At 53.0% G+C, this 23525-nt stretch overlaps 1 protein-coding gene across 1 annotated transcript; it reads left to right on the forward strand.

Annotated features, from left to right (window-relative positions):
* The first annotated feature begins 3387 nt into the window (after positions 1–3387).
* Positions 3388–18676, forward strand: DEDD2 (death effector domain containing 2). The gene is made up of 5 exons (XM_068993248.1): positions 3388–3488; positions 4098–4464; positions 6282–6401; positions 9715–9855; positions 17606–18676. Exons 2-5 carry the CDS (start codon positions 4137–4139, stop codon positions 17995–17997), a joined length of 981 nt encoding a protein of 326 aa, XP_068849349.1. The 5' UTR covers positions 3388–3488; positions 4098–4136; the 3' UTR covers positions 17998–18676.
* The last annotated feature ends 4849 nt before the right edge of the window (positions 18677–23525 follow it).

Raw genomic sequence — 23525 nt, forward strand, 5'->3', positions numbered from 1 at the left:
TTATAGTATTCTGTGCCACCTACATCATAGCAAATATCATGAACTTGAGATAAACTCATCAGACTGAGAAGGCTGGCAAGGCAGATGTGATTCATTGTAGGGGCTGCTGTCATCAACAAAACCACTGATCAAGTACAGGGATTTTAACTTTTGAACTTCCCTCTATGTGCCCCCTATCTCCGTCTATTGGTGTGGGCTCAACCCAACCCAGGCCCCTTCACAAAATGGGGGTTCAGAGTCCTTCAGACTGCCCCCATGCACGCCTCAGTAGTAATTTTCCAAATATAATCCCCACCATCTCCATTTCTTCTTCAACTCAACTGTTAGTGCCAGAGTTCAGCTTACAGCTCTGCACACAAAAGTTTCTGCACCTTTCAGCATGTGGGATCTGCCCCCAACAAGGGGTCGAACCTGTACCCCCTGCACTAGAAGCACGGAGTTATAACCTGTATGGCCAGGGAAGTTCCTCCTTGGGGGTTTTTATGGTCTCCTGTGCCACCTCCATCATCACAGATATCATAAACTTGGGACAGAGTTAAAAATGTTAAGCTCCCAGAGGTCTCATCACAATAGGCACTGAGTATATTTGCTGAATGAATAATGCTCCTTTCAGGAAGTGAGGCCCTGAGAGTTTAAGGGTCTCTACGCACATTCCACTTTTTCCACCAGACCAGCCCTCCTAATAAACTGTGAATTTCCACAATAACAAGGCCCAGCACTGGGCCTTGCTATCAGCTGGTGTCCAATAAAAAAATCCTCCTTGCATAAATGATTCATTAAAAGCCCAAGAGATAACTTTTTGACTCCTTCCCTAATTTTTGAGTTGCCCGGGGCCCTGGCACACAAAAGACATTCAACAACGGATCTTCCAGGAAACCAGGGGCCTGAGAGTTCAACTTTTCATTGTTTACAGCTCTGCTGCCAAAAGAGAATTCCCCTTTAGCGAGGCCCAGCGCCTGGTGCAAGGCTTTTACACAGGAGGCACCCAGTAAATGTGTAGAACATGGCCTAAAAGACCTGAAGTGTGGACTTTCCTAGTCAATATTTCCCATTTCCCAATCCTGGATTGTGAACTACTGAGGAGAAAGATGGGTTTATTTAGGAGATCAACAAAAGTCCTTCAGGAGAGAGCCCACCAGGGGCCTGGAAGTTCAACTTTTCTAAGACACAACCCTTTTCTCTGACCAAACTTATCAACGCCGCAGCCTGAGAGAGCCCTGCAGTGGGGGGCCTGCACGCCACAGGCGCTCAGTCAATGCTACAGGGCACCGAGGAAGGAGCGCTCTTTCCACTCCGCGCCGCTCCCGCCCTAGCGCAGGCCCCAAAGCTCCTCGACCCTCGGTGTCCCCTTCGTTCTCCCTCCGCCCTCTCCGTATGCCCAGCGTTCTCTTCCCCGGCCAGCCCCGGGGCGCCCTCACCCGTCTCTCTCACCTCCTGCAGCCCCCGCCGCTCTTGACACAGACCCTCAGTTCCAGGCGTGTGGGACCCCTCACTATTCACACCTCCCATTGGGCGGCTCCCTTACCCCTGACAGCCAATCAGAGCCGAAAGCGGAGGGCACGCGCCCTTGCGCCTGCGCGTGGTCGCTCGGGCGGGGCTCGGCGAGTTTCTCCACGCACGCAACTGCGCCCTGTGGGCGGGGCTCCGGGCTCGGAGAAGCGCCTGCGCAGTTCTCCTGGGTAGCTCTACCGCCAAGTCTGAAAGTTGAATGGAAAGAAGTGGGCATCACTGGAAAGCGAGGGACCATGGAATGGACTGGGTGGCAAGAGACCTTAACAGAAGTGTAATTTTATAGCTGAAGAGACTGAGCATCTGAGAGCACAACTTTGGAGTCAGACACACTTGGAGTATTTCCCCTCTGTGGGCCTCACTTTTACTCCTGAATAAAATGGGCTTGAATCACATTTACCTCAAAGGCTGTTGAGGGGGTTGGATGAAATCAATCAGGTAGAAGCACTCAACACAGGGCCTGATACAACGCGGATGCTCACTATAACCCATCTAACCTGGACATAGCCCTTCCCTGTTTGTAAAATTGCTTTCCCTTCCCTTCCACTCTTCGGTCAATTTAATGATATTCACTTATTGGACGCCTACTGTGTGTTTGGCCCAGGAATGGGTTTCAAGAGGTGACAATTGCCATAAAAGAGGGGATTCCCTGGTGACTCAGAGGGTAAAGAGTCTGCCTGCAATGTGGGAGACCTGAGTTAGATCCCTGGGGTGGGAAGATCCCCTGGAGAAGAACATGGCAACCCCCTCCCCCCCCCCCAAAAAAAAAAGAAAAAAAGAAAGAAAATGGCAACCCACTCCAGTGTTCTTGCCTGGAAAATCCCACTGACGGAGAAGCTTGGCGGGTTACAGTCCATAGGGTGGCAAAGAGCCATAAGAGAGAGGGGAAGGAACTCTTCCGAGGTTACTGCTATAGCCAGTGTGAGGCAGGACCCAGGAGTCCCAAGGGGATGGGAACCGGTCCCAGAATCTGTCCCAAGACACTTGAGGGCCCTCACCTTGAGTCACCCAAGTGGGGAGCGGGCAGGATGGCCACAACGTCCAGGGCTCTGCCACAGGGTTGGGGTGGTGGTGGTAGTGCTTAGACATGCAGCCTTGACACCAACTCTCTTGATAGAGACCTGCTTTTGCCAGAGTGAAATTGGTAGGTGCAGATTAGAGAGGGGTATTGAGAGTTCCCTGTGACCTTGGAGGTCAGAGATTTTAAAGGATTTTGGGGGCAGGGCGTTAGAGTTCCTGGACGGGATTCTGACTGTAACGGGCGAGTCATGACGGACACCATCCGGAAGTGCACAATCAAGATGTAGGGGCCTATTGCAATCAAGAAGGAGGTACTGGCTCCTAAAATGAGACGGAGAGTCCTAGCCTTGATTGAGGGAGGAATTTATAGATGGGGAATGTCTCTTCGATGAGGTGGGATTCCAGTCAGGACCACGAGATGGCACAGATGGGGTATAGGTTGCCAGTAGAATTAAGGGGCAGTCTAATGGAGGGAAGTCCAAGTCCTGATCATAAGGGGTCTTGGCACTACCCAGAGCCAGGACGGTCGTGATTATGGTCCTTTGCCACCGACAGGTGAAAGCAGTGGTAACGTGGGCTTCTAGGTTGTGATTAGAAGGGGGTTGTAGTCCATGACATGAGTAGTTTCAGCAGGTCGTGATGTGGGGCAACAAGGGCACTGTAGCTCGAGTCGACCCTGCAAAAGGGTACCACCAGCTCCAGCCCAGATGCGGCGCCACTTTCGCTCTGCGCAGGCGCAGCACAGGCCTGCCAAAGACTACGGTTGGGGGCGGGCCCAGGGGAGGGGCCTGGAAGCTCACTCTGCGCTTGCGCCTAAGGGGCGTGGCGGTCGCACCTGCGCGAGTTGGGCGAAGGAGGAGGGGCGAGGTGACGCAGGCGTAATAATAGAGAAGGTGCCAGAAAGATCCTAAACAAGTGGCTGCGGCCGTCGCCTGGGAGTCGTGGGACGCCGGGATTCGGTAAGTCTATAGAGAGGGCCTACAAGCGACCAGTGGCGGGTAGACGGGACCACCTGGGTGCTGGGGAGAGGGAGGTACCGCCCTTCCAGGGCAAGGGGGTCGGATTCGGACAGCGCCACCTGTGTGGGGCGAAGGGCGGCTTTGGTCGGTCTCATTGTAGGGGACAGAGGGTCACTTTCGGGCGGTACCACTTATGTTGACCTGTATGGCCGATCGGACAGTACCTCTGGACGCAGCCAAGGAACATGTCCAGACAGTATTGCTCACAAAGGGCGATTGGCGGGGTGCCCCGAGTTGGGCCCCCAGGCTTGTTCGGACCGAGTCACTTGCTCGGTTGGGAGGCTTGTTCGGAACATACCACCTAGGCAGGGGCCCTCGGGTCTGGCCAGTCTGAGTGGTAGGAGGATGAGCGGGGTCTGGCGTCTGGACCTGTTACTAGGGGACCTCGGGCGATACCATTCTCTTGTGGCAGAGGGGGGAGGCTCCAAGGGCTGGGACTGAGGGTGGCCCTGCCCGGCAGGACGCGGCTGGGGACACGCACTGGCGGGGGTTGAGGTCTGGGTCCCCGCGTCGCTGACCGCTGCCTCCTGCTCGCTGTGTGGGTTCTAGGCCCTGGTTCTGAGCTTGTTCTGCCCCGCTCCCCCGGGTATGGCGCTGACCGGGTCGACCCCGGCCCCGAGCTGGGAGGAGGATGAGTGTCTGGACTACTACGGGATGCTATCGCTTCACCGTATGTTCGAGGTGGTGGGCGGGCAGCTGACCGAGTGCGAGCTGGAGCTGCTAGCCTTCCTGTTGGACGAGGTCCCGGGTGCCCCCGGCGGCCTGGCCCGCACCCGCAGTGGCCTGGAGCTGCTGCTGGAGCTGGAGCGCCGCGGGCAGTGCGACGAGAGCAACCTGAGGCTGCTGGGGCAACTCCTGCGCCTACTGTCCCGCCACGACTTGCTGCCGCACCTGGCGCGCAAGCGGCATCGGCCAGGTATGGTGGAATGGGAGGGCGACCGACTTCCACTGGGGAGAGGGCCTTGCTTTCGCTGGGCCTCCTCGGTGCCTGATATGAAGAGAGCCATATCAGACAGTATGTGTCTCATCGCACTCTTTCCTCCTCCCAGGGTATCAATGAGAAACACAAGAGGGAGGAGGCATGGCTTTGGGAGGGGTGAGCTTGTGAAATTTGGCCACGTCAGTAGTGATGTTTGTGGCCACTGTTGACGGAGGGCTTACTTCATGCCGGGCATAGCAGTAAGTCCTTCTTCATGTGCACTATCACCTTATGACCGCCCCCCCCCCAACCCCAGTAATCCTAAGTGGAAGTCCTGTCACTGTCCCCACTGTACAGGGAAAGCACAGTAGGTTCAGAGAAGTTACGCAGCTTGCCCACATACAACAGTAGAATCCTGTGTGTCCCTGGGAAATAGGGAACAGGAGGTACAGCTTGATGAGACTGACAAAGTGTTGGTTCCCTGAGGTTTTCATTTAGTGGGTGTATCAGACTATAGAGGGCTTCCCTAGTGGTTCAGTGGTAAAGAATCCGCCTGCCAATGCAGGAGACACTGGTTCGATCCCTGGGTCAGGAATATCCCCTGAAGAAGGAAATGGCAACCCACTCCAGTATTCTTGCCTGGGGAATCCCATGGAGAGAGAAGCCTGGAGGGCCACAATCCATGGGGTTGCACGAGAGTTGGAGGTGAGCAGCGATTAAACGATATCAGACTATGAGACAGATGAATGACTTGTTATCACTGTTGTTATAGTATATGAAGATGACTTTATTTGAATGATTCGCTTTTAGATGTGGCTATGGAAAGACTGAAACAGAATAGTGAAGCCGAGAGAGTATGAAGTGTGGAGTGTTTCAGAGTGAAAGGCTGCCCCCTGAAGTTTTTATAACCAGTTAAGTCCTTTCTGAGAAGGTGACATTTGAACTGAGGCTGCTGTACTGCCCGAGTGTCTAGATCTCAAGAGGGAAACATTCTAGGGAAAGACAGACTGTTTAATCCGGAGGTAGGACTGAGTTTGGCACTGTCCAAGGCCAGTGTGGCAGGAGCAGAGATGGAAGTAAGGGCAGAGAGTGGTTGAGAAGCCGTGTCACACAGGAGCTTGCAGATAACACAGCTAGAATTCAAATCCTGCTAGTTTGTCTCCAGAGTTAATGCCCTTAACCACTGTAAGGGAAGGATTCGTAGAACAGTCCTGAGCAGGTGAGGAGCCCCTTGTGTGCTGAGGCTGTGAGCTGTTGAGCCCTTGGCTGGGTTACTGGAGGTGCTGTGGCTAGTTTGGGGAGAGCGTTTGTGAGCTTCCCTGTCCAGGGTAAGCCCATGGGGTTTGGATAACCAGGAGAAGGGTAACCTTAAGGCAGAACTGACAGCATTTTGGGAAAAATGTGTCTGGAGGTCAGGCTCTGGAAGAGAAGATTTGGGGAGCTTGCAGGGGCCTGCCTACTCCTTAGGGCCTCAGGGAGACCCAGGGGTAGTTGGGGGTGGGGAGCGCATAGGCAGCATTGCCTGAATCTTGACCATAACTCAGCTTACAGAATAGCTCTGACAGTTGGTGCTGCTGTAGACGTGGATTGGGTGGCCCCAGGAGGTGATGAGTGTCTATCCTGGGAGGCTGGAGCAGTTACTGGGTTGGAGGTGTTTGAGGAGGAGTGGCTGTCTGGGCTTTGACCTCTGGGGAACTCAGGTACCCTGTGGGGCAGGCTTTCATCTTTTGGGGGGAAGGGTGAGAATTGGAGGCTGGGCCTGGGAGAAGCTGGAGGTTTCAAATACTTTATTCCATCCCCTGCCCCATCCCCAGTGTCTCCAGAGCGGTATAGCTATGGTTTGTCCAACTCTTCAAGGAGGATGGAGGGCAGCTGCCGTCGCCGTCGCCAGTCAAGCAGTTCTTCGAATGCTGAGCAGGGTCAGTGGGAGACAGGTGAGTGTCCCTTCTGAAGCCTCATGAACCTACCTCATCCTGACCCATCAAGAAAGGAGCCTGACGGGTGATTTTGTCTGTTTCTCTTTTAAATGTATATATTTATTTTATTTTTGGCTGTGCTTGGTCTTCATTGCTGTGCTCGGGCCTTCTCTAGTTGTGGCAAGTGCGGACTGCTCTACTTGGGGTGTGCAGGCTTCTCATTGCAGTGGCTTCTCTTGTTGCAGAGCATGGACTCTAGGGCGCATGGGCTTCAGTAGTTGCGGCAGATGGTCTCAGTAGTTGCAGCTCGTGGGCTCTAGAGCACAGTCTCAGTTGTGGTGCATGGGCTTAGTTGCCTCAAGGCATGTGGAATCATCCCAGATCCGGGATCAAAGCAGTGTCCCCTGCATTGTCAGGCGGATTGCTAGCCACTGGACCACCAGGGAAGTCCCAATTCTGTCTCATTTTTGTTTTGTGTTTGTGTGTGGGGTTGTGTGTTTATTGCTGCAAAAGCCTGGGTCCAGAAGTAACCTGTGCAGTTGTTTCCTGTGGTTTTATGTCATTTAAATGGCATCACATTGTAGGTGTTACCCGTCACATAGCTGTCTTTATTGGATGTGTTTCTGAGATTTATTCACATTGGGTTTCTAACTGGTCTTGTTATAGTGCCATGGCAGTGAATTTATCTATTCTCCTCCCCTCTCCCAAGTTTTTAATCATTCAAATGTAATTTCAAATATACAGAGAAGTTGAAAGATTAGTACAGTAAACTTGTTCGTATCTTTCACCTTGATTCAGTAATTTTAATGTTTTGCCAGTTTTGTTTTGTGTGTGGGTGTATAACTCTGGGTTTTTTTATTGAACTCTTTGAAAGTAAATTATAGGCATCAGGACACTTTACCCTTAAATTAGCAGGCATCTCGTGAGAATCAGGAGATTGTCTGATACCACTTCAAGACCATTATCATACCTGAGAAAGGGCATGAGCACTAATCCTCTGGTATCCTAATGACCCTGTTTCACATCTTCTCAATCCTGTCTGGACTTTCAGGATCCACTCATAGATGTGTTGTTGGGCACTCCGTTGTTAGTCACCTTAATCTCTACTATAGAACCCCCCCCACCCCCTGCCACCAGGTACCTTTTTCTTTATTTTCTCAAGACATTAACCAGGCCACTTATTTTTTAGTGTCCTGATTGTTTCCGGATGTGTCTGATGATTTCCTGACAGTATCTTTTAACTTATCCCTCTGTCCTCTGTATTTTGGGAATGGTGTTTAGAGAGTCGGTTAGATTCAGGTTATGTGGATTTGGCCAGGATGTTCCTTGGTTGATGCCATCAGCTTCACATTGGAGCACATGAGGAGGCCTGGTTTTCCTTTTGTGAGCGAGCAAGTTTGTCTACCTGGTTATCTGGTGTATTTGCCCTTAGTACAGAGGCATTTTTCCCTTCGTGGTTAGTAGATAATCTGTGGGATGACATTTTCACTTATCCTGTTCCCCAGCAGCATCCCCAGTGGGTTTAGGAGCCATTGGAAATCTTTGCCTGAACGAGTTGTTACACTGGTGTTCTCACAGTGATTTTCAGATTCTCTCCTGTGTCTGTTACCTGGCATTTTCTCAAAAGGAGTTTTACTTTTCTCTTTGCTTCTATCCATCCCTCCCTCTCTTTTTTAAGTGGGGAGTGTCAGCGTGGACTCAGGTATTCTTGTGTGTTTAATGTGTTAGAATCAGTTATTCTTCCTGATGTTCAAAGTGGCTAGCTCCTGTGTCTTTTTGATGTGTCTGCCTCGTTCTTTGAATGCTTCTTGGTTTGTAGGTAGGACTGCAGGATGTCCTGGGTTCCCTGTATTTTCCTTCCCCAGCCCTGGAATCAGCTGTTTCCAGAAGCCTGGTTTCTCTTAGAGGCAGTGGTATTTAGAGACCAAGATTTAGGGGCTGAGTAGGTGCATTGTATCTAGGCTGTTACAGTGAACCAGACTAGAAACTATGCCTTTAAATAAAACTTCATGTGAGTATTTTCATTTCAAAATTAACATTACAAGAACCTTTTTTTTTGTTTGTTTTCCTGACTGCACTGAGCTGGCTTGTGGGGACTTTAGTTCCCTGACTAGGAATTGAACCTGCATCATTGGGAGTGAAATCAGAGTCCTAACCACTGGACTGCCAGGGAAGTCCTTACAAGGACATTTTTATCTTACGCTGAAAATCTTGGTTCTTGGTAACATTAAGACATGGACTTAAATTTGCTTTATTTTACAACAATAATAAAACATTTTCAAATTTAGAAAGTGCTAACCATGTCTATTGAATGAAACATAAGATTTTTGTGTGTGATTTTTAATTGTTTTCAGAGTATATCCTACTAAGAGTTTATGGTCACAATATTCTTCTTAGTTACTTAAAATCCTTTTCTCCTGCTGTGTGTTACTTATTCTATGTATGTTTAGATTCATTTGTTTCTGTTTAATTTTATGCTCTATTTTGCTGCCTTAATTTTTTGAGTATGTCATAAAACAGTTACATGATTGCAAAGTCAAATCTAAAGTATGCAGAAAAGATGTTCGTAGAAGTATCATTTCTTTTGTTGTCTCTTTCCCTCCCGGACTTCCCTAGTGGTTTAGAGGGTAAAGCATCTGCCTGCAATGCAGGAGACCGGGGTTCAATCCCTGGGTCAGGAAGATCCCCTGGAGAAGGAAATGGCAACCCATTCCAGTATTCTTGCCTGGAAAATCCCATGGACAGAGGAGCCTGATAGGCTACAGTCCATGGGGCCGCAAAGAGTCCGACCGGATTGAGGACTTCACTTCACTTCACTTCCCTCCCAGTAGATAATCAATTTCATTTCCCTTATAGCCTTATGGTGTTTCATCTTACAGAAATAGCAAAAAATGTATACATTCTTGTTTCCTCTCCTTTTTTATATAGAACGTAGCAAACTGTAGCTACTTGCTTTCTTTCACTCAGCAATCTATTTGGAAACTCCTGTGTGCACTTTTTGTCAGACATTTACCTTGTTTTCAGGTTTACATGGTTAGAAACCATAAACAAAGCTCCAGGCTCCCATAACTGTTGTCCTGCCTGTTTGCTGGTGTGAGTAGTCAGGGTTTCTCTAGGGTCACATCTGAGGGCGGAACTGCCAGGTGGCGTGTGCTCACCTGTCCTACCTGATGCTCACTTGTCCGTACTCTCTGTCTTCTGGCCCAGGAAGCAGAGGGGCTCACCTAGGGTCTCCCAGGCCAGAGTCCAGACTTGAGTGCTTCCTTGGGCTCCCATCTTGGTGTTCCATCTGTCATCTGGTCCTTAGCCTACCTCATCTTTCTCTCCTCAGGTTCTCCCCCAACTAAGCGGCAGCGGCGGAGTCGGGGCCGTCCCAGTGGTGGTGCCAGACGGCGGCGGAGGGCGGGTACCACCACCCCCCAGCAGCAGCAGGAGCCAGCCCGGCCCACCTCAGAGGGCAAAGTGACCTGTGGTAGGTGTCTGTGTGTGCCTCAGGGAGCACATGTACAGCGTAGAACTGGAGGCGGGTGAAGCAGCCCCCTGTCTGACACCCAGGGGGCAGGCAGCGGCTTGGGCACCTGTTCAGCACAGCAGAATTCCTGCCCTTTCTGTAGCCATCTTGGTGGTCTACCTCCCACCCATAGTCCAAAGATTATGTTGTGTGCAGCCTTTTCCAGGAGGCCTTTCCTGATAATCCCTTACCTTCATTTTCATTTTTTATTGGAAGAGCCAGGCAGAGCCTGAGAGGTTGGGCCTGGCAGGCCTCAGGGCAGATGGGAGTTAGATTTTTTACTAGAGGTCAAGTCTTTCCAAGGGATTTTTTCTTTTAGCATGGCAGTGAGGTGAACTCTGGTTCCATCTAGAAAATCAGTCAGTAAATGAATTAGAATTTGCAGTGTTTAGAACAGTGCTGCACAGGTAGCCCATGCTTTCTCAGGTGCATGGGAAATAGAGGCAACAAAGTGGAAGCAGGGACCTGAGTGGAGGGGCTTCAAGACTAACATGGATTGGGCTGAGGTCTGGCCCAGGGGAGTGGCGTTGGAGAGGTGAGAAGGAGGTGAACCTACGGAAATAAACCATAGGGCTGACTGGACCTGCAGACTTGTTGGGTTGGGTGGGGTAGGGGACTCTGCTGTGCAGACTCATGAAGACCTTCCTGTGAGAAGTTCTCACTAGTCGCGAGGAGAGGACTCACTCTCTCACACTCCCATACGCTGCTCTGGTATCCCTTCCTCTGAGTGGGACAAGGCTCAGTCACAGAGGGTATCAGCTAGTGAGAGGCTCAGGCTGGACTGGGTTGGGGTGGGATCACAGGCGGGAAGATTGAGGGGGAGTGGCGGCAGCTCTGCATTCCCCAGGAGACCTCAGCCTCCGGTGGGGGCGGGGGGCCTTCCTCCTCACCTGCAGAGCCTCCACCCCTCGGGAGCGCATACTCTGCCTCCTCCCGGTGCCCATTTTGGCCCCCCAGGCCCTGGGGCACCAAAGCCACCCCATGGCCAAGGCTGCAGATACCTGTCCTGGGTGCCGTCAGGAGGAGCAGACCAGCAGAACCAGCCGTGACCCCAGACGGCCCCCACGTGAGGGGGTGGCTGCTTGGTTGTGACTCTTCCCTAGTCAAGTGGTAATTAGGGCCACCCCCTGGCTGGGGGGCCCGAGAGCCTCTGCCTCCCTGGAGCACGCCAATCTGAGGCCAGGGAGGGGTCCTGCTGGTGGAGGCTTCAGCGTCTTGACTGAGGGTGGGGTGGTGGTTAACCTGGGTGTGACCGGCTCCTGATGTGGGAGATGAGTGAGCAGGTCTGACTGCTGACTCACCAGGCAGGGTGGGGCCGGCGTGAGGCTCTCCCCTGTAGGGCCCGGGTTTTCTCCCCTGAAAATGGAGATGGCTTAGTCTCAGGGTTGGAAGGAGGCCCCTCCAGACCTGAGGAAGGGGCCCCGTCCTCACCTGTGCCACCCGTGGGGTTGGACCCCCCCAGTCAACTGCGCTCCGTTGAGGGATTGAACCAAAATGAACTCCTGAGGGCCCCAGAGTGTGAGGAATGGGCCCTGGGGGATCCTGGACTCAGTCACGGGACCTCTGAGTTTCCTCATCCCTCGTCCACTGTGCTGTGCTGAGTGTGCTGCTCCTGGACCTTGAGTCCTCAAGACGGCCCCCGAGGTATGGAGCAGGCAGGCTGGGCGAAAGCCCGGGTTTGTTCATTTGGTTGTCACACGCGTTTATAGAGCGCTGACTGTGTGCTCACATCCCATAGACAGGAGGCCCTGCCCTCACATGGCTTGTATTCTGGTGGGAGGAAAAAGCTAAGAGAAGGAGGAGAGAGACTGACGATGTCAGCTGCGGAGAGAAACCAGCAGGGACAGGGCATATAGAATGATGGGAAATGCAGTTCTAGATGGATTTTCAGGGTAGAGTGGTCTGGGAATGCCTCTCAGAAGACAGGGAGAGAGGCAGGCGGGTGTGGATGGCTGAGGAAGGGTGTTTCAGGCTGAGGGGATAGCAGGAGCGGAGACCCGAGCGGGGACATCTCAGTGGTGGAGCGGAAGCTGGCGAGCCTGGAGCAAGGGGTGTGCGGGGGCGGTCAGAAGGCCAGGGGCCTGTCCTGCAGAGCCCTTGAGCCTCAGGCCAGGCCTTTGCGTTGGAGGGCTTGAATGACAGGCTGAGCTTTGCTTCCGTTTCCCCCCGCCCCCAATCTGTTTGCTCCTCCCCCTATCTGTTTCTGGATAAGAAACAGAAGCAGACAGACTTGCATTAAGAACCTCCACCCTCGGCCCCCCAGCACCCAACCTCTGCCACTGTCGGGCCATGGTTTCATTAGCCACGTTGTTGTGAAGTCAGTTCCAGGTGTCCTGTTGTTTCATGGGTAGATTTTTCACTGTGTATCTCGAGAAGATAAGAATTGAGTTCCCTGGTGGTGCAGTGGTTAGGACTCAGACTTGGCGCTTTCGCTGCAGTGGCCCAGGTTCAATCCCTGATCAGGAAACTAAGATCCTGCAACCTGCGCAGCTCAGCATCTGCCCCCTGCCTTCCCCTCGCCAAAAAAAAACTCACAAAGAAAAACCCAGTAACTTCTTACTTTCAAATGTCTTCTCGGTGCCTAAATGTCTAATTATTCTAAATATTGGTGCTCTTGAGTCTCTCCTAATCTATCGGATTCACCCTCCCTGCGCCCCCGCCCCCAGCCCCATCTTGTTTCTCCCCCACCCGCCTTGCATTGTATTTGTTGAAGGTAGTTGTGTGGTTGTGTTTCCCAGAGACAAGATTTTGCCAATTACATTCTGCGATAGGATTGACTGACTATGTTCCTCTGTTGTCTGTTTTTCCTAAAAATTGATAGTTGGGTCTGGAAAGGCCTGATCAGATTTGGGTTTGATGTTTTTTTAAAAAAAATTTTGGCTGTGCTGTGCGGCTTGCAGGATCTTAGTTACCTGACCAGGGATCAAACCCCCCGCCCTCAGCAGGGAATGCATGGAGTCCTAACCACTGGACCGCCAAGGAAGTCTCTTTTTTTCCCAAGCTCACTTCCTAAGTGCTGGTGTGCTCTTCTTTCCGGAAGCAGGCGGAGGTTGTTACTGCCTCGGTGGCCGTGTGTCCCCGCTGTCCCTCCCTGTCCATTAGTTCAGGAAAGTTGAAGGACTTCTGCCTGTGCCTTGGGGAAGAACCTGGAGCCGAGGCAGGCCGGGCTGTTGTCCAGAGGAGGTGCTGGCATTGAGGGCAGAGTCTGTCCCTTAGCGCTGGCTGGCGGCTGCTCTCTGCTGGGTACCCATCCTGTTGGTCCCCAGACTTTCCTATTACTAACTCCCGGAGGGGAGACATGAGTGAGAGTCGTCCCTGGCCTCCAGCCATATGCAACACATGGTCCGGCATGCATGGTGGCTTACCTGCTCTCCTGTGGCCTGTGTCCCTCGAACCTTCCCTGATTCCCCACTGGAAAGCCCCTCCCATTCCCCTCTGGGGCCCATTTTGCCCCCAAAGAGAGACTGATGAAGTGTGGGGTAGGGAAGCCAAGGGGGTGCTGGTGCCCACTTGAGTGCAGGAGGCAGAAGCAGCTCTCCTCTCCAAGAAAACCTGGCCCTGCCCTCCACCCTGGCGGCAGGCAGCATTTCCTACCTGTGGAGAGGGACTGCAGGCAAAAGCTCGGTGTTCCTGGCCCGAGGAAAGTATTCAGCTACCTCTGGCCTTCCCCCAGTGCTCCCTGGCTCTGTTCCTGACCCCCTTGCTGCTTGCTGTCCTGAGGCCACTTCCTGCTGCTTGCAGGGGACTCATTACCTGCCAGGCACTGACCTCAGTCTGCCCTTTACCTGCATCCGCCTTGTCATCCTCACAGTGGCCCCATGAGAACAGGTGCTGGGGTGAGGTGGTTTTATGGAGGAGGCCACTGAGGTGCAGAGACGTGCGGTCAGCTTGGAAGACCCCAGACTTCCCGCCTCCCCGGCCTGCCAGGGTGCAATCAGCCCGGGCGCTCCTGGTGTCCCCTTGTACCCTTTTCCAGTGTGATCCGCTCATGCTGCCCCCCAGCCTGTGGATGCCCCAAGTTCATGCTCTGCCTCTGGGCTTTCACAAACACTGATCTCTCTTGTGGGAAAGCCGCTGTTCTCTTTTCACTGCTTGCTTGCCTCGACCTCCTTGTCCTCCTTCACGTTGCACTTCCAATATCATTTCCTGGAGAGGTTGTCTCTGATCATTTTGATCTAAATTACAACTCACACTCTATAATTTTCTCTCCTGACCCTTGGAATGTCTTTTAATTATAGATTTCTGTGTATGGTTGTGTGAGAGGCAGCACACAGTTTAGGGATAGTTGAGAGCTTGGGCTCTAGAGGCAAGCATCTAGGTTGGAATTCCAGCTCTGCCATTTCCTGCCTGTGTGGCCCAGGGCAGGTGACTCTCTGCCTTAGTTTCCTCATCTACAAAAAGGGGACAGCAGCACAGCCTCATAAGGTTGCAGACATCATCAAAAGAGTCACCAGGTGTAAAGGAGTATTTGGTGCAGTAAGTACTGAGTGTCACGTGTGTGCTGTGGCCTTCCCAGGTGGCGCAGTGGTAAAGAATCTACCAGGCAGTGCAGGAGATGCAAGAGATGCGGGTTCAGTCCCTGGGTTGGGAAGATCCCTTGGAGTAGAAATGGCAATCTGCTGCAGTATTCTTGTCTGGAAAATTTCATGGACTGAGGAGGCTGGCGGGCTACAGTCCATGGGGTCGTGAAGAGTCAGACATGACTGACCACAGGAGAGCACACAGGGTGTGACCCGCACAGAGTGCTCCTTGGTTGCGGCTCACAGGTCTTCCAGTCCCACTTGTGTCTCCCCAGCGCTCCTGGCATTTAGTAAATACCTGTCAAACAGAAGAATGAAAGAGATGTGCGGGTCCCCCCGGTCCAGTCCTCCTTCCACGCTGACCGTGCCCGGTGGGCTCTGTGTGAATAGACAGGCTCTCCCACAGGTCTAGTAGCCGGCTGTGATTAGGGGAGATGCCAGCTAGGGGGCGGCTGCAGGCCCCAGGCTGCAAGTGAGCCAGGCCTTGGTGGGTGATGGGCATTCTGGGCAGTAGAGATGGCCAGCTCATTCTGTGAGTAAGGCTTATGCTGGGAGCACTGCCCTTGTGACTGGAGGGCAGCGTATGGAGGATGGAGCTGGGATTGCAGGAGGAGACGAGGAAGGACACTGGCTCGGGCCCAGGTGAGCGGGCGCAGGGCCTAGGCAGGGGCCATGGGGGAAGAGGGGAGTGTCGAAATCACAGTTCCTGTTTTTGGGGTGCCTTCTGTGCCTAGGCTCTGGGTCGAATGCTTCATGCGTTGCCTAATTTGATCCTCATGACCCTGTCGTGCAGCAGGGACCTCTTGTTTGTTTATGTTTTTCAGATGGGGAAACTGAGGCTCAGAGAGGTGAGGTCACATGCCCAAGGCCCCACAGCTAGAGAGTGGCAGAGCCGGGACTCGCCTCAAGGTCTGTCATTCTCCACCACCTGGCTCTGTGCCTCTGCTGCTGAGCACCCCCGTGTGGCCTTGGACAGGTGCTGCTCCCCCCCGGTCCCCTGCTTCCCAGCTCATGCCTGTTGAGGGCCTGGTCAGACACTCAGAGGTGTCAAGGATGTGGGCCCAGAGGTCTTGTCTGATCCTAGGATGGAGGGAGCCAGGCCTGCGTGTCGTGGGAAGTCCTGGGGGTCGAGGCTGAGCAGGTTTTCCTAGGCCTTGAGCAGAGAGGGTCAGCTTCCCCTTGAGGCAGAAAGAGGAAGTGTTTGGGGTTTGGGGTGGGAGGAGGAAGTGGGTGGTGCTGAGAAGTTGCCTGGGGAAGCGGGGACCTGCCTGCTGCTTTCTGCTCTGCGGCTGACACAGTCTCTGAAAGGTGAAAGGAGTCAGGGACCTGACACTCCCCTCCCAGAGCTTCATCGGCCTCGTCAGTCAAAAATGGTGAACGTGCCCCTGCATCCGAGCTGCTGGTGCCTGCCCTTCTGTAGCACCCGCTGGCGGACGGTCATCTGAATAACCCTCTCCAGGAGGGACTGTCCCCTGGGTTAGGCAAGACCCTGGGCTCAAGAGAGGTGGTGACTTGTTTCAGGTCACATAGCTAGTGCCTGAAGGGTCTTGGGGTGGGATCAGCTCCACTGACCTGAAGCTGCTGTCTGGGGCATGGGAGGGTCACTGCCCTCTGATCCTCGCACTGTCACGCTACCATCCCCTGTCCGTGGGACCTTGGGCAGGTCACTTCTCTGTGCTTTCATTTGTTGTTCAGTCGCTAAGTCATGTCTGACTCTTTGCGACCCCATGAACTGCAGCAGGCCAGGCTTCCCTGTTCTTCACCATTTCCTGCAGTTTGCTCAAACTCATGTCCATGAAGTAAGTGATGGCATCCAACCTTCTCATCCTCTGTTGTCCCCTTTTCTTCATCTGCCTTCATTTCCTTATCTGTAAATTGGGGGGATACTAGGGCCTGCCTCACAGGGTCGTTTGAGGATTAAATGAGTTCATATGACTCTGCTGCTTGTCATTTCCAGCTTACACTTGATCCTCAGGGCAGCCTGTGTTGTGAGTGGGTATCAGTAGTCAGCAGTCAGATTCACAGGTGGGAGTTCAGTGATTCCACTGAACTGAGGGGAAGGGATATGCCTGAGGTCACATTTACAGGGATGGCCTTGGAAGTCCCACGTCCCACCCCCTGCCCAGAGCTGCCACGTCATTTGGGTGGATGTGGGCAGGGTTATAAGTGACAGACACACCTCAGACTGGCTTAAGCAGAAAGGAAATTGATCAGAGCTGAAAATCCAGGTGCTCCATGTACACATGATGAACTCAGGAGTCTTTTCCTGTCTGTCCCTGGCCTTGTATAGGTTTCCTTCTCCCCGCCCCTGGCAGAATGGCCCCCAGCAGGCCTGGGCTCAGAGCCCACCTTCTGGGCAGCCTTTGTGGAACGAGAGCGCCTGCTTCTGTAGAGCCAGCCCAATTTGGCCTTGAGTCTCCTGGGCCTGGTGCCTGCCTTGGTGGGTGGGGGGCTGAGGATATGGTTGGCCCCACATGAATCTCACTGTTTGGGGGCAGAAGAGGGGGACGGCTGGTTACTTAAAAGCCAATCCATTTACTCATGCGTTGGTTCTTTCACAAATGTGTATTGAGTACCTACCATGTGCCACGAGGCTACCTATACAAGTGAACAAGAAACAAAAATCCCTTCAGGGAGCTCACAGTGGGGGCAGATAGGTGATTAGCTTGACAGTGAATGAAAGCTCGGGGTGGATTAGAAGATGCTAAGTGCCGTGGGAGGAAATGGAGCAGAAATGGAATGGGGTCTGGGAAGTGCAGAGGCCCGGGGGCGGTGGTAGGTTGGATGGTCGGAATAGGATCATTGGGAAGGCGGCACTTGAACCTGAAGGAGATGAGAGAATAAGTCCTGCAGACACTGAGGAGAGAACGGACAGTGGGGAGAGACCATCCCTAGCTGGAAGACGGGAGGGCCAGAGCCAGGCAGAACCTGCCGGGTGTTGGGGGGAGGAGCACGGAGGTGGCGAGGCTGGAGTGGGGCACGTGCGGGGAAGCACAGGGCCAGCAGGTCAGGAGGGAGCAGGTCAGACCGCAAGAGCAAGCCCAAGCGAGCGAGGGTGTCACCCACACTTGGGTGTGGTTACCAGGAGGAGGAAGGATGTAGGGCCGGGGCTGTGCAACTCACGCTGAGGCGCGTTGGGGAGGGGAGGGCGGGTGGCGGCCCCTCCCTGACCAGTCCCTCGTTCTCCGCAGACATCCGGCTCAGGGTGCGAGCAGAGTACTGTGAGCACGGGCCAGCCTTGGAGCAGGGCGTGGCCTCGCGGCGGCCCCAGGCGCTGGCTCGGCAGTTGGACGTGTTTGGGCAGGCCACCGCGGTGCTGCGCTCCCGGGACCTGGGCTCCGTGGTGTGCGACATCAAGTTCTCCGAGCTCTCCTACCTGGACGCCTTCTGGGGCGACTACCTGAGTGGTGCCCTGCTTCAGGCCCTGCGGGGCGTGTTCCTGACTGAGGCGCTACGCGAGGCGGTGGGCCGGGAGGCCGTCCGCCTGCTGGTCAGCGTGGACGAGGCCGACTACGAAGCTGGCCGGCGCCGCCTGCTGCTGATGGAGGAGGAGGGGGGACAGCGCTCGCCCGAGGCCTCCTGATCCTGAATGCGGCAGGACTGACCCCACCTCCTCGCCTCTGGGCTACCTTCTCCCTGGGAGGATGTCGACCATCTCTGCCCCTAGAGGACTGTCACTCCAGCAGCGCCGTGGACTCTGACAGACACCAGGCCCCTCGCTAGACCCTCCCACAGGATGTGGGCTCTGAGGCCTAAACCACTTCCAGCTGAGTTTCCTTCCTGGTCTCCCCCCACCCTCTACCCTACCCTTAGGTGTGTTCCTTCAGCTTCAGCAGGCCAGGGGCTCAGGCATGCAGATCTGAAAGGAAGGGAGGCATAGCCCCTCTCACCAAAGGCCCCTTGCACATTGTCTCCCACCCCTGGGCTGTGTGTGTGCACTCACATTACCTTCTCTGAAACCACCCCTGGGTGCCTGCCCTGGCCTGCTCCACTTACTTCTTTGGCCTTCAGGCTTCTCTCTCAGGATCTCTGATTATACGGTCCCTCAGCCCTGAGCTTCAGCCACACCAGTGGGCACTGGAGCTGGGGTGCACCAGGGGCCTGCTCACCTTGCCCACACATCTCTACAGCCAGCTGGGGCTCCACCCACGAACCTGGCCTCCACTCTCTCCTGCTCCTTGAAGCTGGACACAGACTTGCACACAGATCTGTGCCCAGGGTGTCACGTGTGTGTTGCAGCCACATCAGACCAAATGTGTTGTTTCCTAGGAGGCCAGGCCAAGGATCCAGCTTCCTTCTCAGAAAAGGGGGAGGCAAAGGCTTGGGGCTATTGGCCAAGGCCTTGTACCAATGGCACCAATAAAACTGCCCTGGATGGGGCACAAGGTGGGCAGCAGGGCTGTACTCTTTCTTCATGGGCTGGAGGAAGGAGCTGGTGAGAACCAGGGCCGGCATCAGTCCCAGAGTTCCTGGCCTGGTGTCGTGCTGGAGGGTGGGCAGGATGCTGGACCATCATGTGCTGGCTGCTGCCCCAGGCTTGCCCTCCTCTTGGGTTCAGTTTCCTCATCTATCGAAGGAGGAGATACTGCCTTGGAATCACAAAGGCTCTCTCAGGCTTACACATGCTTTGCTCTGGTATGTTCTGGGGAGTGCTGGCATTTTTAACCCTCAGGAGGGCCAGCTTCTTATCTCCCAAGGCCAACAGAGTTCCAAGGGTTTGGAAACCAAAGGGCTCAGCAGCCGGTGCTCTCTGCCTAGAAAGCATCTCCAAGTGGCTCTCCACTCCTCACACCTTCTAGGCAGTTATCTTAAAACCTGGATCTCTGTTCCTCCTCCTGAGGGCAAGTATTTCTTCCTGGTATCCTATGGCTACAGCTGAGGTTGTAGCTTCTTACTCTTTACCCACCCCTTGTTTAAGACTGTAGGAACTCAAGTTTCTTACACAATATCCAGGGTTTTCCTTCGTAGGGGAGAAGGGGCCCAGGGCTGGGGATGGGGTGGGCAGGGGTTCCCAACTGCTGGCTTTTCCTGGGGGGAAAGGATGCGCTACGCATACCTGAGAGTCCCTTGTACTGCAGGGAGATCAAATCCTAAAGGAAATCAGTCCTGAATATTCATTGGAAGGACTGATGCTGAAACTGAAGCTCCAATACTTTGGCCACCTGATGCGAAGAACTGACTCATTAGAAAAGACCCTGATGCTGGGAAAGGTTGAAGGCAGGAGGAGAAGGGGATGGCAGAGGATGAGGTGGTTGGACAGCATCACCAACTGGATGGACATGAGTTTGAGCAAGCTCTGGGAGTTGGTGAAGGACAGGGAAGCCTGGCATGCTGCAGTCCATGGGTAGGAAAGAGTTGGACACGACTGAAGAGACTGAACTGAAATGAAAACCTGCACCTGGGAACCTGTCCTGGACCCCTGACCTGTGTTGATAGGCAGGGATACAGTGGCAAGTCCAGGAGCTGAATCCTGCCCAGGAGTCAAGACCTGGTCCATCCCAGACTGTCTCCATTTATCTTCTCTGGGCACCTAAATAAGATCTATTTAATACTTTGCCACTCTGTGTAAAGTAGGGATTTTACCATTTGTGACAGGAAATGGGTTCAGAGAGTGAAAGTGACTTGCCTGAGGAGTAGAGAAGTACTGAGATAGAAAACAGCTCTCCTCGCTGTTGCAGGCAGGTTGGGAAGGCAAGTTGGGGTTTGCCTGAGCTTTCTCCTACCCTCAGCTAGAGGGCTCTTGGCTGGGGTGGGAATAGGCTTTGTTTTCACGACCTTTCAAGATTTGGAGCCCCTGTTCTTGCCTCCCCTGCATTTCACCTCTCCCTCAGGCCCCGAGGAGTCTCCCCTCCCACCCTCAATTTAGGAATTGGGGGCCCCGCCCCTTTACTGGACAAGATTCAGGCCCTGGCCCTGCCCCAACCTCCACGCCTACTCCCACTTCAGTTCCTAGTTAACGCTCAGCCCCACCTTATTCCTTAGGCCATCGCTACAGGCCCCGCCCCATTATTTAGGTCCCGCCTGCTCCACTTTTTTCAGGGGGGGCGTTGGGCGGGAAGGGCGTATTTTGTGGCACGTGCACGCCGGAAGTAAGTGATCCTGACCTCGAGGCCACGCGAGCCTGAGGCCTCTGGAGCCTGCGCAAGCGCAGTGCGTGCTGGGAGTACATGGTGGCGGGAGTCCATGGTGGCGGGAACCTTGAGGCAGTGTCTCGCACTTCCAGAACGTCCCCGAGCGCTGGCCTGGGCTTGCTGGAACCCGCGTCTAGTGTTTCCCAGAGTCCTGAGGCTGAGAAGTGGGCCATACTTAGGTTCTGAGAACAACCCGGGGAGTTCAGAGAGCTTCGGAACTCTAGGATTCTTTGGAGCGGGACGTAGACGAGCTGCAGCCAAGGGAAATAGGGGCCTGTGGGAGCTCAGAGGAAGGCGGGCCATGATTTCACAGAGGAGATGAACCGGGACCTGGCTCTTGAAGGACGAGTAGGAGTTCAATAGACTGACAGAGAAGGGCCATTTCAGGCAAAGCGCATTCCTCGAGGAGGCCTTAGGGAACGTTCCTGAATGGGATGTGACGAGACAGAGTCAAAGGTAAGTGGTTATGCAGTCAGCTCCGCCCTGTTTCTGTCAGCAGTCAGCTACCACAGTGCCGGCCGACACCCAAGGGCCCCCGACGGTTACCCCGGCGGTGTGAGGTGGTTAGGGAGTCAGGCTTGGTGTGCCTGGAGCTGGGCCTCACATGTTCCCCGAGGCCTAAGGGGGCCCGGCCCTGGGGCTGGCTGACCCCTGCTGGGGACCCTGAGAGGACTGTAGCTTCAGGGTGCTGGCTCTGGACCGCTCCTCTTCTGGTGGGGAGCCAGACAGGACACCGTGGGTCACAGCCCAGAGTGGCCAATGACTCAGATGACCCCCAGGAAGGCTTCATGGATTAGGAAGCTCCCTGTTCATTTGATTAAAAGTTACCAGGACTTCCCTAGTGGTCCAGTAGTTAAGATTTCAGGTTCCCAATGCAGGGGGCCCAAATTCCATCCCTCGATAGGGAACTAGATCCCACATACCACAACCTAAAGATCACATGCTACAACTAAAATCAAGTGCAGTCAAATAAATATTTTTTTAAAATTACTGCCACCAGCACCAAGATACTTTTTAACTGTGAAATATAACATTCAGAAAAGTGCATAAAACATAAATGTACAGTTAATAAGCTGTTGTAAAACACCTGCCCCATGAGAAGACATCCATTAGCACCCCAGTAGTCCCCACCCCCTTTCTGTTGGGTGCTCCCTCCTGATCACATCCCTCCTGTTTCCCTAGCTAGGAATACTATCCTGGCTCTTACAGTAATAATTCCCTGCTTTTCTTTAAGTTTTTAGCTTTGTGTCACTTGATGAAATAGTTAATTTTCTCTTTTTTAACTTGATATAAATAGAATTGAACAATATGTGTCCTGTTGCCTTTGGTTTCTTTTGTTCAATGTTGTGTTTGTGAGATTCTTCCATGTTTTGTTTATTTGTAGTTGACCCATCTTTATTGCTGTGTAGTATTCATTGTGAGCTTCCCAGGTGGCTCAGTGTTAAAGAATCTGCCTACCAATTCAGGAGATGAGGGTTTGATTCCTGGGTCAGAAAGATCCCCTGGAGGGGCATGGCAACCCACTCCAGTATTCTTGACTGGGAAATCCTGTGGACAGAGGAGCCTGGCGGGCTATAGTCCATGGGGTCAAAAAGAGTTGGACGCAACTTAGCAACTAAATAGCTGCAGTAGTATTCACTGGATGATTATCCCACAGGTAGTTCATGCATTGTACTGTGGATGAACATTGGGTTTTTAGCAGTTTGGAGCTGTAATAAATAATGCTGCTGTGAACATCTACACTTTTTTTTGGGGGGGGGGTTGAACAAATGCTTACATTTCTGTTGGGATATACTTAGAAGAATTGGAGAATTCCTGAGTATGGACAAGGGTTTTGGTTGACACTGCCTAATTAGTTTCTTATGACTGCTGTAACAAATTATCACAAGCCTAGTGGACTAACTCAACATAACTGTGTTTTCTCACAGTTTCGGAGGCAAGAGGTCTAACAGTCAAGGAGTTGGCAGGTCCATATTCCCTCTGGAGTCTCTAGGTGAGAATTTGTTCCATGCTTCCTCCAGCTTCTGGTGGTTTCCAGCATCCCTTGGTTTGTGGCTGCGTTATTGCAATTTCTGCCTCTGTAGTTACACTGCCTCCTGTTCTGTCAGTGTTAAATCTCCCTTTGCCTCTCTTTTATAAGGATACACGTGATTGCATTTAGGGCTCATGAGAATAATCCAGAATACCAGAATAGTCTTATCTCAAAATCTGTAACACATCAACGAAGTCCTTTTCGCCACATGAAGTAACATTCACAGACTCCAGAGATTAAGCCATGGACATTTTTTTTCTTTTTTAAATTTATTTTTATTTTGTGGCCCTGCTGAGAGACATGCAGGATCTTAGTTCCTTGACCAGGGTTCGAACCTGTTTCCCCTGCAGTGAAAGGGCAGACTCTTGGGACTTGCCTGGTGGCCCAGTGGTTAAGAACCCACCTGCCAACACAGGGAACATGGGTTCAATCTTTGGTCTGGGAAAATTCTACATGTCTCAGGGCAACTAAGCCTGCGTGCCATAACTGCTTATACCACACTCTTTGCCCAAGAACTGCGACTGCTGAAGCCTGGAAGCCTAGAGCCCATGCTCCACAACAAGAGAAGCCACCACACCGAAACTAGAGAGTAGCCCCCACTCGCTGCAGCTAGAGAAAGCCCATGCACAGCAACGAAGACCAAGCAGAGCCAAAAAAAAAGGGCAGATTCCTAACCACTGAACCACAAGGGAATTCCCTTGAGGGATGTTTTTCGGCCTGCTACACTAAAAAAACTTCTGTCTAATGTGTTTATAGCAATTTACTATCCCACCAGCACAGTTAGAATTCTCTTTGCTTCACATCCTTGCCAATACCTGGTACTATCAGATACTTACAAAAATTTTTAATTTATTAATTGGAGAATAATTACTTTACAATATTGTATCTGGAGAAGGAAATGGCACCCCACTCCAGTACTCTTGTCTGGAAAATCCTATGGATGGGGGA

Source organism: Capricornis sumatraensis, chromosome 20 (assembly GCF_032405125.1).
Source record: "Capricornis sumatraensis isolate serow.1 chromosome 20, serow.2, whole genome shotgun sequence".
Taxonomy (NCBI): domain Eukaryota; kingdom Metazoa; phylum Chordata; class Mammalia; order Artiodactyla; family Bovidae; genus Capricornis; species Capricornis sumatraensis.